This window comes from Monodon monoceros, unplaced genomic scaffold (assembly GCF_005190385.1).
Source record: "Monodon monoceros isolate NGI ecotype Baffin Bay Population unplaced genomic scaffold, NGI_Narwhal_1 Super_Scaffold_22, whole genome shotgun sequence".
Classification (NCBI taxonomy): Eukaryota; Metazoa; Chordata; class Mammalia; order Artiodactyla; family Monodontidae; genus Monodon; species Monodon monoceros.
The window spans coordinates 19,123,573-19,137,451 of record NW_021703779.1 but is presented as its reverse complement, the minus strand read 5'-3'; the positions used below and the strand labels follow the sequence as shown (position 1 = coordinate 19,137,451).

At 42.7% G+C, this 13,879-nt stretch overlaps 1 protein-coding gene across 3 annotated transcripts in view; it reads right to left on the bottom strand.

Annotated features, from left to right (window-relative positions):
* PHEX (phosphate regulating endopeptidase homolog X-linked) overlaps positions 1–13,879 on the bottom strand; it is a 206,911-nt gene that overhangs the window by 192,084 nt on the left and 948 nt on the right. For 2 of the 3 annotated variants that reach the window (XM_029239874.1, XM_029239875.1), the window contains exons 1-2: positions 1,225–1,253; positions 857–1,018 (exon numbers count right to left, since the gene is read on the bottom strand). In XM_029239874.1, coding sequence (XP_029095707.1) covers positions 857–914 — 58 coding nt within the window. In that variant the 5' untranslated portion in view covers positions 915–1,018; positions 1,225–1,253. Of the gene's footprint in view, positions 1–856; positions 1,019–1,224; positions 1,254–8,144; positions 8,214–13,438; positions 13,664–13,879 lie in introns of those variants that run through there. The other variant, XM_029239873.1, reaches the window with a different exon arrangement.

Below are 13,879 nucleotides of genomic sequence, written 5' to 3'. Positions count from 1 at the left end.
TTCTTAAAATCTTCAGGAAAAGGATATGGAGAAGATAGAAAAATGATGATTCTCAAAAATTTTCAGAAATTCTTTTAGGTGTGTTACTGAATGCAAGTTATATGGCATAGCTCAGTTATAAGAAAGCCAAAAAGATATATGCTATTTTTGCCTTCTCAAAACACTCACCTTACCTGGCCTTGAAATCTCTCTACTTGCGTTCTGAAGTGGTTTTCTCCAACAACTCAGCATAAAAATTAGACCAATTGTGAGCAGAAGATCCTCTAGCAAAAGATATTTCCAACTTTTGAAGAGTATGTGTGCATGCACGCATATGTGAGTATGTGTGTGTGAGCTCGTCATTGCTTGAGAGGCCATGGGGAAAGGACAGTCTCCCCAGAGCCAACTTAGAAGTTAACAGGAACAACATGACAAACACAAGGTCATCCAGAGTTCCCAAAAGTGATGTCAAAAGACGATGAAGTGTTAAGTACATTTTGTAAACCATGAAAATCCAGGACACAGTGAGCAAGTGATGAAGTTTCCTCTGAACATAACAGATGAATAAGTATACCAATATAACATGATTTTCATTAAGTATTCCTTTGCTCCCAACCTCAATCAAATGCTATTTATCCTTCAGCAGCAGAACTTACTATTATCAAATGTGAATATAATGAACTACACTAGGCTTCCACTGAGATCTGAAAGATTAAAATTCCACAGCTTTCCTTTCAATCTTCCGCTTTAAAAAATCCCGGAAGTGAATTTAGTATAGTTAAAGAGTGAGCAGTCATGCCTCAAATCCAAAACTATGTTTTTCTTGTCAAATACTGCTCTCTGTAAAGCACATCACCAAACCCCAGTAGAAACTTACCCTTCAACTTGAGGTCGACATTACGTCTCAGCCAAGGATAAATCCCATAGCTTGGCATATCTTCAGGAATTGGATTACTGTTTATCCAGCCATCACAAGCAAACCGGAAGAAATTATCACAGGGGTCCGCAGACAGATTTACTTTACTCAGGATGGAAGCAGCTATTTAAAAAGAAAATCACAGGATTAATGACAAGCACTGAACATTGTGTACTGGTCTCTTCCAAGCTAAACAACGATTTCATATCAACCAGTTCCCAAGCCTTGGCTTTTACATTTCCCCTCAAATGAAGCCCTGAATCAACTTCACTATATTAAACTATTACATCCAGAGCAAGTGGATAAAAGTTTAGTCATATCATAGTTACTGGCTTTTGCAGGAGCACCCGGAACAGGAATATAAATGGAGTATAAGGTAAATTGTTTGCCAGGACGCGCGTGACATTTCCTTCCATTCCTTTCATCCTTCTGCAAGGTGACTTTGCCACTCTTGCCACCAGGATCTATTTCCCCTGCCATGGATCTGGGCTGGCCTTGTGACTTGCTTTGACCAACAGAAAGTGGCAGAGTAACTTTTCATGAGTTTCAAAACTAGGCCTTAAGAGGCCTTTCACCTTCCACGTTAAATCCCTTTGGAGCCCTGAGACTGCCCTTTGAAGGAGGTAAGGCCCCCTGGAGGAGGTAAGGCCACGCGAAGAAGAACCAAGCCACCACCAACCGCCAGATGTGTGACTGAAACTATCATGGACCTTCCAGGCCAGGCGACCCTCCAACTGAATGCAGCTGTATGAATGAGCCTAGGCAGTCTCAGCAGAGGAACCCCACCAAACCCAAGGCATCATAAGAAATATTAAATCACTCTTGTTTCAGGCCTTTAAGGTTTGGGGTGGTCTATTCCACAACAAAGGCTAACTGAAACAGAAGCCCACATGTAATACCTAAATGTTGACAATATCTATTTACAATACACCTTTATAAAGACCTGGAGAGCCAGGTATGGATCCTTGAGCCCCTTGACATTCAGGGCAGCTCTCAGAGGAACGAAGCCCTGGAAGAGACCCAAACAGGCCCTAAAAGGAGGCTTGGGGCCACCTTGCAGGGAATTCTGGGTTGAGGAGGGGAGAGGCATGGCCAGAGCAGAGCAAAGTGTAACATTCTAAATGAGGGGCCCAGGGCAGGGGCCCCTCTTGCCCAGGTCTAGGGGCAGAACTGGGTATTTGTATGAGTTAACAGAAAGACACGATAGACTGATCTGCCATCTTTTCCTCTTTCTTAAGGCCACACTCGATTATATATGGAAGATAGTCAATCGGTAGGAAGTTCGTTCATACTTAAATATGTATCCATGAGCTTTAAAAAAAAGTCTTTCATTACAAAATGAGAAAGTCCCAAAATTCCTAATATTGAACTCCAACTCCCTTCCAGCTGCTGGCTACCACTCTAGCATAAAGATATGCACCAAATGATTTTTTTTTTTTTTTAAAAGGCGGCCAATATTTTAATGACCTGGGAAAGACGACAGCCTGGGTGATTTTCATAATTAATTAATGCCAGAATACATTTATGTTTGAAGTAATGAAAACTCAATGAGTTTTCAGCTAAACTTGAATGACTTGCCGAAAAAATGTAATCTGCATAAATTTAGATGCGCATATTACAGTTTGGTTATGTGTGTGGTTCCTCCAGGTTTAAAAGTAAGGCTACATATTTCTCTAGCCTAGACTTTCTATGAAAATTTCAAACAGCTTTTTGTCTTTGATGAAGTTAATAATATACAAACAACTTAATCTCTATAGAACTTCAAAATCCCCAACACGCTCAATCCTTCCACATCCAAAAAGAAAAAAATTGGTTTAGAATCTAAGGTTGATAAATTTTAAATTTACTTAATATTTTCATCTTTCAGAATTAATTAGGTTGTCTCCAATTACAATTTTACTTACTGTTACTATTTTATCATTAATATTTAATATGCAAATTTGCTAGGACACATAAAATCTTCATTTTAGTTTATATTTGTGGTTATTCTGGTTGTGCAGCCACAGAATGAATCTGCTATAGGACACCTCAGGAACACGGATCATACAAGTTTCAGTCCCACACAATATTCAGAGTCACATAGAGGAACCCTCACACACATTTTTATTCACATAAGCACGTTGTTTTCTGGCCACCTTCCCAAGCCTCCCCCTGCCCCCAACCCTCAAATGTATCCCATCTCCTCAGTATTCTTGCAGGAACCTAAACTGCAAGATCAGCTCTGACCTCAGCCCTGGTATAAAGTGGGGGAATACATCACTCACACTGAATTTGGAACTGAGCCCACTACGTGGAAAAACTCCAGCTTCAGCCTCTCAATTCAGCACTCACAATTCACAGCTGGGCACAGGGCTGCACTTTCTGCAAGGGAACTGTGACTTCAAATTGCAAGGGACCATAGCTGTCAAGACACCAAAACTCCTCTCCCCCTACTCAGCTCCATGGAGAAAAACCAGAGAGTCTTGTTTTAATAAAAGAAATATGATAATGAAGGAAATCTGTGAAAGGCCAAGCTATGTATTCCCTCAAGTCATTGCATATAAGGTAAATTGTTATTCAATCTCCAGCTAGTGTTTATCTAGTAGAAGTGAAGACACCACTCCTTATGCCACCCTGACTTTTTAAGTTTAATCAGGGTTGGGGGGGGAGGGAGTAACAATAAAATCACTAATATTGAGCATTTCCTCTGTGCCAGGAACTATGCTAAGCCCTTTTCAGGCAGTATAGCCTCATCACAGACTCTGGAGCCAGACCGCCTGGTTTTGAATGCCAACAACCCCATGCAATAACTATGTAACCTTAGGCAGGTTACTTAGCCTCTCTGTATCTTAGTTTCCTCATCTGTATAAAATGGGATAATAATAGCACCACATAGGATTTTCATGAGAATTAAATGAGAAAATATGTGTAAAGTGCTTAGAACAGTGTCAGGCACATCGCCAAATAAATACAGCTGCCAGATAAAATACACAATGCCTAGTGAAATTTGCATTTCAGATAAATGACTACTCTTATAGCGTAAGTACTACCAAATATTGCACGGGACATACTCATAGCAAAAACAAAATTGTTGTATATCTGCAATTCAAATTTAACTGAGCATCCTGAATGAATGCACGTAGCTAAATCTGGCAACCATACACACAAATTTGCTATTACAATTCCACAAACACTCGAAACTCTTGAGGCCAGATGTTTCAGAGCTCATAGATTCTAGAAAAGTAATGCAACGCCTAAACCACAGATTATATAATACCTCCAGCAATGTCTGGAGCAGCACTCCTGCAGCAAGCACATTAATAATTCTATAGGGAATAAATGCATATTCTCTTAAGTAGGATGAACAAAGTCTAAAACAGCCTCACATGAGTTAAGATCCAGTTTTGCCGTCACAGGAACTGAGCTCGGGTCCAGTCTTGCCAACTGAGCATTACAACGCTCTCTAGGTACAGGGTAAAGGATATGGCACTGTGGACCTGGATTACTAGTACTACCACCAACATTATTTTCTTCAGTCTCACAACCAGTATGATAAATAAAAATTCTTATTCCCATTTTACAGATGGTGAAACTGAGCTTAGGATGGTTTATGTATTTAGCCCAGATCACATGGCCTGTACTTGGCCAGATAGATCATGCCTCACACTCATCAACCTCTCTGGCCTGATCCACTATCATTAGCACGCCCTTTCCTTGTTTCCTCGTTTCTTTGTATTCTTCCTCCATCTCTTATTCTGAAAGAGGGATTAGGATAGATGGAAATAGAAAAGGAAAGTCAAGAAGAGAAACCATCTCGGAAAAGACTGGCACCTGCTCGCAAAAAGTCCAGAACGTCGCTCTCCCAAACTTCATCCTGCCAGCACGCAGCGCACAGCGGCGCCCACGCAGCGCACAGCGGCACCCACGCAGTGCCCACGCAGCACGCACGCGGCGCCCACGCACCGCACAGCGGCCCCACGCAGCACGCACGCGGCGCCCACGTAGCATGCACGCGGCGCCCACGCACGGCACAGCGGCGCCCACGCAGCACGCACGGGGAGGCCACGCACCGCACAGCGGCGCCCACGCAGCACGCACGGGGCGCCCACGCACCGCACAGCGGCCCCACGCAGCACGCACAGCGGCCCCACGCAGCACGCACGCGGCGCCCACGCACGGCACAGCGGCGCCCACGCAGCACACACGGGGAGGACACGCACCGCACAGCGGCGCCCACGCAGCACGCACGTGGCGCCCACGCACCGCACAGCGGCGCCCACGCAGCACGCACGCGGCGCCCACGCAGCACGCACGCGGCGCCCACGCAGCACGCACGGGGCGCCCACGCACCGCACAGCGGCGCCCACGTTACAGGACTGTAGCCCTGGTGAGCCTTTTGCTCCAGAAACAGCGGAAGTATCTTTTTGAATATTAGAAAGCCAGTCGCCAAGGTGAAAACTAAAAAGAGGGCAGCAAGGGAAAACACTACCTGGCAGGAGACGACATAATCAATGTCATTCTTCAAGCTTTACTTTTACATTATTATGATTCGTAATAAAGAGACAAAACTCATGAAATAAGTGGCCCTCCGTACGAAAAGTTGACTTAGGGTTTCAATTTGAGTTTGAGTTCAAAATTTTTAATTTCACACATCTGCAAAAACTGTTCCACAGACGAAGCACAAGGTGATGACGTGAAGTCTAAAACCTGTCCTCTGATAGTCCCACCTGGTGCCCCACCTGACTCCAGGTCACCCTTGCTCCACTGGAGAAATCCCTAGGTCATCTGCTCCGCTGGGGGCAGGAAAGGACCTGGGAATTCCCACATCTTTCTCATCCTTTCTGGGACAAGATCAAAAAGCTGAAACAGTTGTCTTGTCCCTAGACTCTAGTAGGTCTAATGTTATGAAAAATGAGCAAGACAGGACCAGGGTCCAAGAGAGTTTCCTGGCATGGCCTCTGGCACACAGGCACAGATGGAGAGGAGCCACACATGAACTTGAAGCCCAGCCCTGCTGCTAACTCAGGATGTGACCCAGAGCAAGTTATTTAGCACCTAGAAGCCTACATTTCCTCATGTGCAACTGGGCCGGGTGATAGCACCAACTTCATGGGGTTCTTATGAAGATTTTTATGAGATGGCACAGGTAAGTCATTTAACATACTGCCCGGTTTAAAACATATATATATATGTTGATCACTTAAGAATGGGACAAGGGACTTCCCTGGTGGCACAGTGGTTAAGATTCTGCACTCCCAATGCAGGGGGCCCAGGTTCGATCCCTGGTCAGGGAACTAGATCCCACATGCATGCTGCAACTAAGGAGCCCACGTGCTGCAACTAAAGACCCAGCACAGCCCAGTAAATAAATATTTTTTTAAAAAAGAACTCTAATAGAATAGACTGGTGGTTGCCAATGGGTAGGAGGGTGGGAGAGGGTAGGAATGCAAGTTTGGGATTAGCAGGTGCAAACTGGTACATATGGAATGGATGGACAACAAGGTCCTACTGTATAGCACAGAGAACTATATTCAATATTCTGTGATAAACCATAATACAAAAGAATAGTAAAAATAATGTATATATGTATAACTGAGTCACTTTGCTGTACAGCAGTAATTAAAACAACATTGTAATTCAACTATACTTCAATAAAAAAATAAATTTAGAAGAAAGAACTCTAATAACACAACTGTCTAACCTAGTACCTTTGTATAAGGCCTCAGAGTTTAAAAGCCCTTTCACCTAAGTCTTTTCCATCTCAATAAATGCCACCACCCAACCACCGCCAAAAATCGAAGTATCACTTTGATTCTCTGAATTTTCTTGCACCCCACATCCAATCCTTTAGCAAGCTCTTTATCTCCTAAACCCTCTTGTCTCCCTTCCCATGTCTTGAATTCGAGACAGCATCACTTCTCACCTGGCTTGCCGAAATAACCACCTGCCTGAGCGACCTTCTTCCATTCTTGCCCTCTACAGTCTCTCCACCCCAAAAGACTCCCCAGAGTCGAGCTCTCCACAGAGAGATCTTTCTGAAGGCTAGTAAGGTCTTGTGTCTCTGAAATCCCTCCAGAGGCTTCTGAACACACTTAGGAAAACCTCAAACTTGCTGGCACCTGGGTTCCCCACTGACCCTGATCACCTGCATCCTGCCCCTCACCCAGAGGCTCTTCCCATTCCTCAAGTCCCCCAAGCTCTTTCCTCTACGGGACCTTTGCCCCAGCTGTTCCCCCCACCTGGAAAGCCCTTTCCTCCATCTTCACACAGCACTCCCTTCTCATTATTCAGAGGGCCCCTTCAATGTCATTTCCTCAGACTTTGCAATCTAGCCATCCCGTCACCTGCCACCACATTATTCTATTTTTTTAAATTTTCTGCATAACATGTACCACCAGCTGATATTTTTCTTGTCCATTAATTGCCTTGGGTGTTTGTTGTCTTTCTTCCCTTACCGGGTCATTCGGCCTCACTGCTATATTCCTAGAACCTAACTCAGTGCCTGGAGTGCAATAAACATTTGGTGCAATAATTCATTAATCTCTTCTCTTAAGGCCAAGAGGAAAGTGAAAGGACCATGTGCTTAACTTATCCCATCACTTTCCCCTTGGAAAACACACACTAGTGTCCCTGGCCACTTAAAAATGGGAGTGGGGCTGGGATCCAGGTCCTGCAACTCTAGGCCCTCACACTGGTTTATGGAGGGCAAAACTGATAGATGTTGCAAAACTGAGGCAACTTTAACAGCTCGTCTTCACTTTGCGGTACCCACTGATACACAGTCTGTCACCTCAAGAAAAATTTGACTTGTAACGTGAAATAGAAGGACCCAAAGAGATTCCAGGTGACAGTGGAAGTATCGGTTTACAGAGGGTCCCTGCTTAGACGCAGACAGGCCAGACCCACTGACCAGAAGATACAGAAAGACTACTTGAGATAAATGGGAATCTGTATCCAGCTAAGGGGAGACGAAGGTCAAGGTCTCCAGGTCTTAAGAGAGGCCATTCAGCCTTCCACACCCCTTCCTGATTTCCTTTATAATGATTTGGAATACCGCACAGCTGTTTCATTGCAAGGAAAAAGAAAACAGGAAACCTACATTCCACAACTTCACACCAACTCTTGAAAGAAAACTTAAAATTTCATCAGAATTGCATTTCATACCTGGTAAACCTCAAGCAAACAAAATACTAAAAATACCGCCTGTTTTCTCTTCCACTCACCAAGGTACCATAATCATAACTTGACACAGGATGGAAAACTGACTTACCAGCTTCGATGCATTCCGGCTTCAGGCAGTACTCCGGCTTAGCTTGGAGGCTTAAGAAACCTTGACTCACTGAAAAAACAGACCAAAATAAAGAAATGACTGGCTTGCAGCAGACCACCACCAAGTAACCCACCGTCAGGCACGTATGCGAGACATTTGCTGTCAGTTCATCCTTCCCTGTGTTGACACCGAATTCAAAACTCCACCTGGCTCAGTGTCACAGAACCAGACTCTGGTCACTAGCTAAGTAACCTTGGTGAGACTCTTGGCTGCTCTCAAACTTGGTTCTCTTGAACATAAGACAAGTGGGCACAAGCAGACCAGTGCTTCTTAGAGTGGGGGCCCCAGGGCGAGGGCAGCACAGCAACATCACCTGGGAGCTAATTAGAAATGCAAATGACCGAGCCCCACCCAGACCTTCAGACACAGAAAGTCTTTGGGCGGGGCCCAGCCATCTGCGTTTTAACAAGGCCTCCAGGTGATTCTGATGCAGGCTCAAGTTTGAGAACCACTGGGTTAAATGATCTCTAAAGTCTCTTCTATCTCTGATTATCTGTGGTTTAAGTCTCATAATTTCACTTTTTGTTTACAACTACATTCTCATTTTAGTGATGGGAAAATTGAAACTTATAGACTGTGTCATTTGGACCAAATCCAGAGTGGAAGGAAAAAGCTAGCATAGGTGGCATTTAAAGTTCTGCGTCTTTTATCTAAACCACCCATACAGACACGGCCCATCAAAGGGGGAAGAGTAAAAATATATCCTATATAACTCAGTCATCTATCAACAGAGTCATTATCTGCCTGCCCTGTACCCCACACACCCTCCTCCCATCAGGCCCAGCCAGACAGATGCATCTACCACACAGATGCAGCTTGGTGGACCAAGCTTCCAACTACTTCCACCAAAACAAAACCAAACAAAAACCCTGTAAGACAGAAGTAGCTTTTCACCAATGGCTTAATTTCCCCCATCTGCCTGGTAACTTCATCTAAATGGATTTCTGCAGAAGTATAGAACGGTGCCCTATTTGTAAACTTCAGGTAGCACCTGGGCATTAGCAGATGTGAGTTTAGACTTTGAAAATATTTGTGGTAGCCAAGGAAATTGTGGAGAATTCATTATTGCTGTACTCTGTGAGCAGAAATAAGGAATCATTTGGAAATGTGACATTCATCCTCCAAACAGTCTTTTTACCTGTGATACATTAGAGATTCAAGAAAGCTGTCTATGGAACAAACATCTCAGGCCTATTTTTTTGTTGTTTTTTGTTTGTTTGTTTTGCGGTACGCGGGCCTCTCACTGCTGTGGCCTCTCCCGTCGCGGAGCACAGGCTCCGGACGCGCAGCCCCAGCGGCCATGGCTCACGGGCCCAGCCGCTCCGCGGCATGTGGGATCCTCCCGGACCGGGGCACGAACCCGTGTCCCCTGCATCGGCAGGCAGACTCTCAACCACTGCGCCACCAGGGAAGCCCTCTCAGGCCTATTTTTAAGAAAAGAAGTATCTTGTCGTAAAGTTATATTTTTGATTTCTTTAGAAAGCAAAAAAAATGTAAAATAATATATGTGGAACATAAAGATTAGTATGGAATATTTCAGTATGCCTTGGTGCTAGAACCATGGAGTAAATTTTCCCTTCAGTCTACTTCTATATGGTTACCAAATGTTCTTTAAGGAGCATGTGTCTTCTTTTACAGTGGAAGAACAAACTTTATTGTAAATAATAATATTTTATGATTGTGGACAATACCTTGTTTTATTTTAGAAAAAAAGATAATAAAATAGTTAAAGACATTCCTTTCAAGATACAAACTTCCAGTTATAAAATAAATAGGTCATGGGGATGTAACATACAGCCTGGTGACTATGGTTAGTAATACTCCGTTGTATATTCCGAAGTTGATAAGAGAGTAGATCTTAAAAGTTCTCATCACAAGAAAAAAATACGTAACTGTGAGGTGATAGATGTTAACTAGACTTATCATGGTGATCATTTCTCAATATATACAAGTATTGAATCATTATGTTGTACACCTGAAACCAATATAATAATGTTATATGTAAATTATATCTCATTTTTTAAAGTTTTAAGGAGTTATTTCTTTCATGGAAAATAATTATTGACCGAAAACCTCTAAGGAAGCAAAACTAAAATCAAATATCCTTACCTGATGATGAGTAAAAGAAAAGTTTAAGTTAAATTAATTAGGACGCAGACAAACCCAGTCTCTGAAGGAAGAGCATCATTTCCATGGGGGGGTTATCTTAAGACCCTGTAAATTAAGAGGGGTCAACAAGCCCAGACAATGTGAAGGTTTAAGTGAATAAAACAGAGACAACAAAAAATTATTTCTAATATAAAAAATGAAAATGTTACTTTTTGCTGGTTAGGGGCTTTTTAAAAAACTTAAAGAGCGCTTTGGTTTATCATTTTAGATTAGTCTATAAGCAGCAGAAGTGACTTCAGAATGCAGTGACATCATCCACATGAGCATGAGAATGACCATAAAGTGAGGGTCAGCAAATTATGTCCTGTGGGCCAAGTCCAGTCCACGGCCTCTTTCTCAATGGTCTGTGAGCTAAGAATGTTTTTTACATTTTTTAATGGTTGGAAAAAATCATAAGAAGAATATTTCGTGGCATGTGAAGATGATCCGAAATTTAAATTTCAATGTCCAGAAATCAAGTTGTACTGGAATACAGCCATGCCCATTTGTGTACATATTGTTTATGGTTGCTTTTGTGCTACAACATAGTCGGGTAGCCACAACAGAGACAGCACATGGCCCAGAAAGCTGAAAAAATTGTACACATCAAATTTATATAATGTTATAAACCAATGTTACCTGAATAAAAAATAAATCTAAAAGAAAAAAATGAAATACAATCAAATAAACTGGGTATAGGCATATAAGGCCTTAAATCCTAGGGCTCTAAGTTCTCTGAAACCACCCCAAGGCCAGTGGCTATCACTCTTATTGTATAAAGACTAAGGTTTTAAAAAAGAGATTACCCCAGAGCCTAAAATACAAATAAGAGGGAAGGAGGAAGGCCAGAAATTGCAGACATGTGACTGAACTTGTATAGGCAGAAAAATATACCACAAAGTTTACCCGGAAGTGCCTTGAAGAGAAGACGACCTTAACCAAAATACTGTCATAAAGAGCATTGTCTGGCAGGTCCCAGGAGATTTTCAGACAAGGACTTTGCTAGGTGCAGGGTGGAGGTGGGTGGCAGAGCCTGTGGAACTAGGCAGTGAAAAGGGGAGGAGGGAAGGAAGGGAGTCAGAAATAGCGCAGAGACATTTGACAAAAATATCATTTATGTTTTCACTTGAGAGTGTGCATTTATTTAAAAGCAAATGTCTCTGAATGTATTCATCCGAAAGGACATGGTCACCTGAAGCAATACTTCTCAAACTTTAATTTGCAAATGAATCACCTGGGGATCTTGTGAAAATGCAGATTCTGAATCAGTAGGTCTGGGGTGGAGTTCAGGCTCCCAAATGATGCTGTAACGCTGCTGGTCCACAGACGGCACTGAGTAGCGAGGGCTGAGGGAGGCCACACCCTTACTCTCTAACACCATTACAGCTTCTCTAAAGATTCTAAGTGAGAGAGAGCCATGTTATTGGGCACATTGGAAAGTTATTTTTTCTATCTTAGGCAGGCCTCCTTACCCATAATAGCATCGCTTGGCTTGATGAATTTTACTGTGCTCTTAAAACTTCAGAGCTGATTTCAAAGAATCATCTTCTCTCAAGGAACAAAGATTTGGAATTCCCCAGTGGCCTAGTGGTTAGGACTCCACACTTTCACAGCAGAGGGCCTGGGTTTGATCCTTGGTCAGGGAACTAAGATCAGTGTGGCCCAAAAAAAAAAAAAAAAAAAAAAAAAAAAAAGATTTACTGCCATCAAGAACATTCTGATAATATGCTACAGCCTCAGAATGTAATCATGAGAGGAATTTCAAAAAAGCTTCAAGCAGTAGTAACGTCATTAAAAAGAGCACATATTTTTACCTAAACAATAATCATTTGGATTTTTAAGTTTGGGAATGTTTGCAAAACACAAATAGTCTAACTTTGTAGTCACTTCCCACATAGTACATACTCCCTTGACATGCCCATATCATCTTTCCTCCAGTTTTGTATTTCAGGATAGGACACTTGCCTCAACCGCAAGTGCCAAGAAATCTCACACCAGTTTTCGAGAGCCTCAATTTCAGTTGCAGGAGTAGGAGGTTCAGCTGTACCAGAAAGCAATAAACCCATCTAATTTCCTAAATCTTCAGCCACAGAAAACATGGAAAGATGGTTTGCTCGTTTTAGCAGAGTTTTCAACCACACAACCCTAACTCTTTTAAAGTTTAATTACTGGTTTTCCCCTGCCAAGATAAACATGGCCTCCTGCATCCTGCATGTGCCAAGGTATGTTCCCAGGCTTGCTACATTTCAAACTGCACCTAGACTCTCCTAAATATAGGGCTTGGTCCTACATAACTTTCAAGCTAATGAAATACTGTTTCATACTTGAGCCGTATGAAACAAATACAAAGGCGAAGAGTCAAAGATTCAAAATGCCTAAAATTTTAGAACATTCCTCTCCCCTTTCTATTTTGTTCTGTCTCATAAGAATATGCTTTTAACATCACTCTCTGGGTACATCATTCTCACCAAAAGTCATTAAAATCAATGAATCACAATACCTTCCAAATCTTAGGAGGAAAACCTCTGTTTCCTTCATATTAGTTTTTAAATCTAAGAGAAAGGCAGGGTTAAATTTTTTATTCCACCAGAGTCACTGGGTTAGAAAGGAATTGAAGAATATCATTAACGGTGCATTTTTAAAGACTGATTTGTACTTTGTGAGTTAAATTTCATGATTCATTCAGGCAAACACTGACAAAAATCAAATGGAAAGAAATTCCAACATGGTTTGATCACAATGTAAAGTCTTTCCTCACAAAATAAATCAAAGTATCTGACTATGAATTCATAAACACTCATTTTGTTGAATGTAATGCATAAAAAATGTTTGCCCGATGCAACCAAATCCTCTAGCCACTCGAATCCACTTTATACCCACTTCACATTCTGGACTATGCATTTGGTACTTGGGAGTTTTTATTTATTTGCCCTCCTAAAGGAAAAGCTTCCTTTCATTTGCATATTTAATAGAAACTAAGGATGCACCACCTACGAACACAAGCAAACAGCCCTCCACCTGCATCCTGACCAGGTTTGCCAGAATACAGCACAAGGAAGCCACTGCACCAGCCCAGTTCCACTTACCTAGAAAGAGGACCGTGCCCAGCACCAGGGTGCCACCAACGAACACGGCCAGGGCGATTCGAGTGCCTCTGTTGGTCGTCTTCCCACTCTCCACACTGCTCCCTGTCTCTGCATCCATTGGGAGAGATGTAAGGGCCAGGCAAGAAGAAAGTCGCTTTTTGTGGTTTGGTGGCTGGTCTCAAGAGTCTCTTAGGCGTTGACATCCAAGGTTCTCATGCTCTTCTACTAATGGACAGGTTAAAAAAAAGCCCGTCAGGATATGTCCTCTCGCCACCCTTTCTCAAATACTTCTTCACAAATGAAATAAAAGAAACCCAAAATTATTGGTCGCCTTGGCTTTCCCCCTGACCAGACAAAACAAACAGTGGTTGCTTTATCTTGGTGCTCTCCCCCCAGCAAGAGGGTGCTGCCCCTCTCAACCGATTGTTTGGCAGGCTCTTC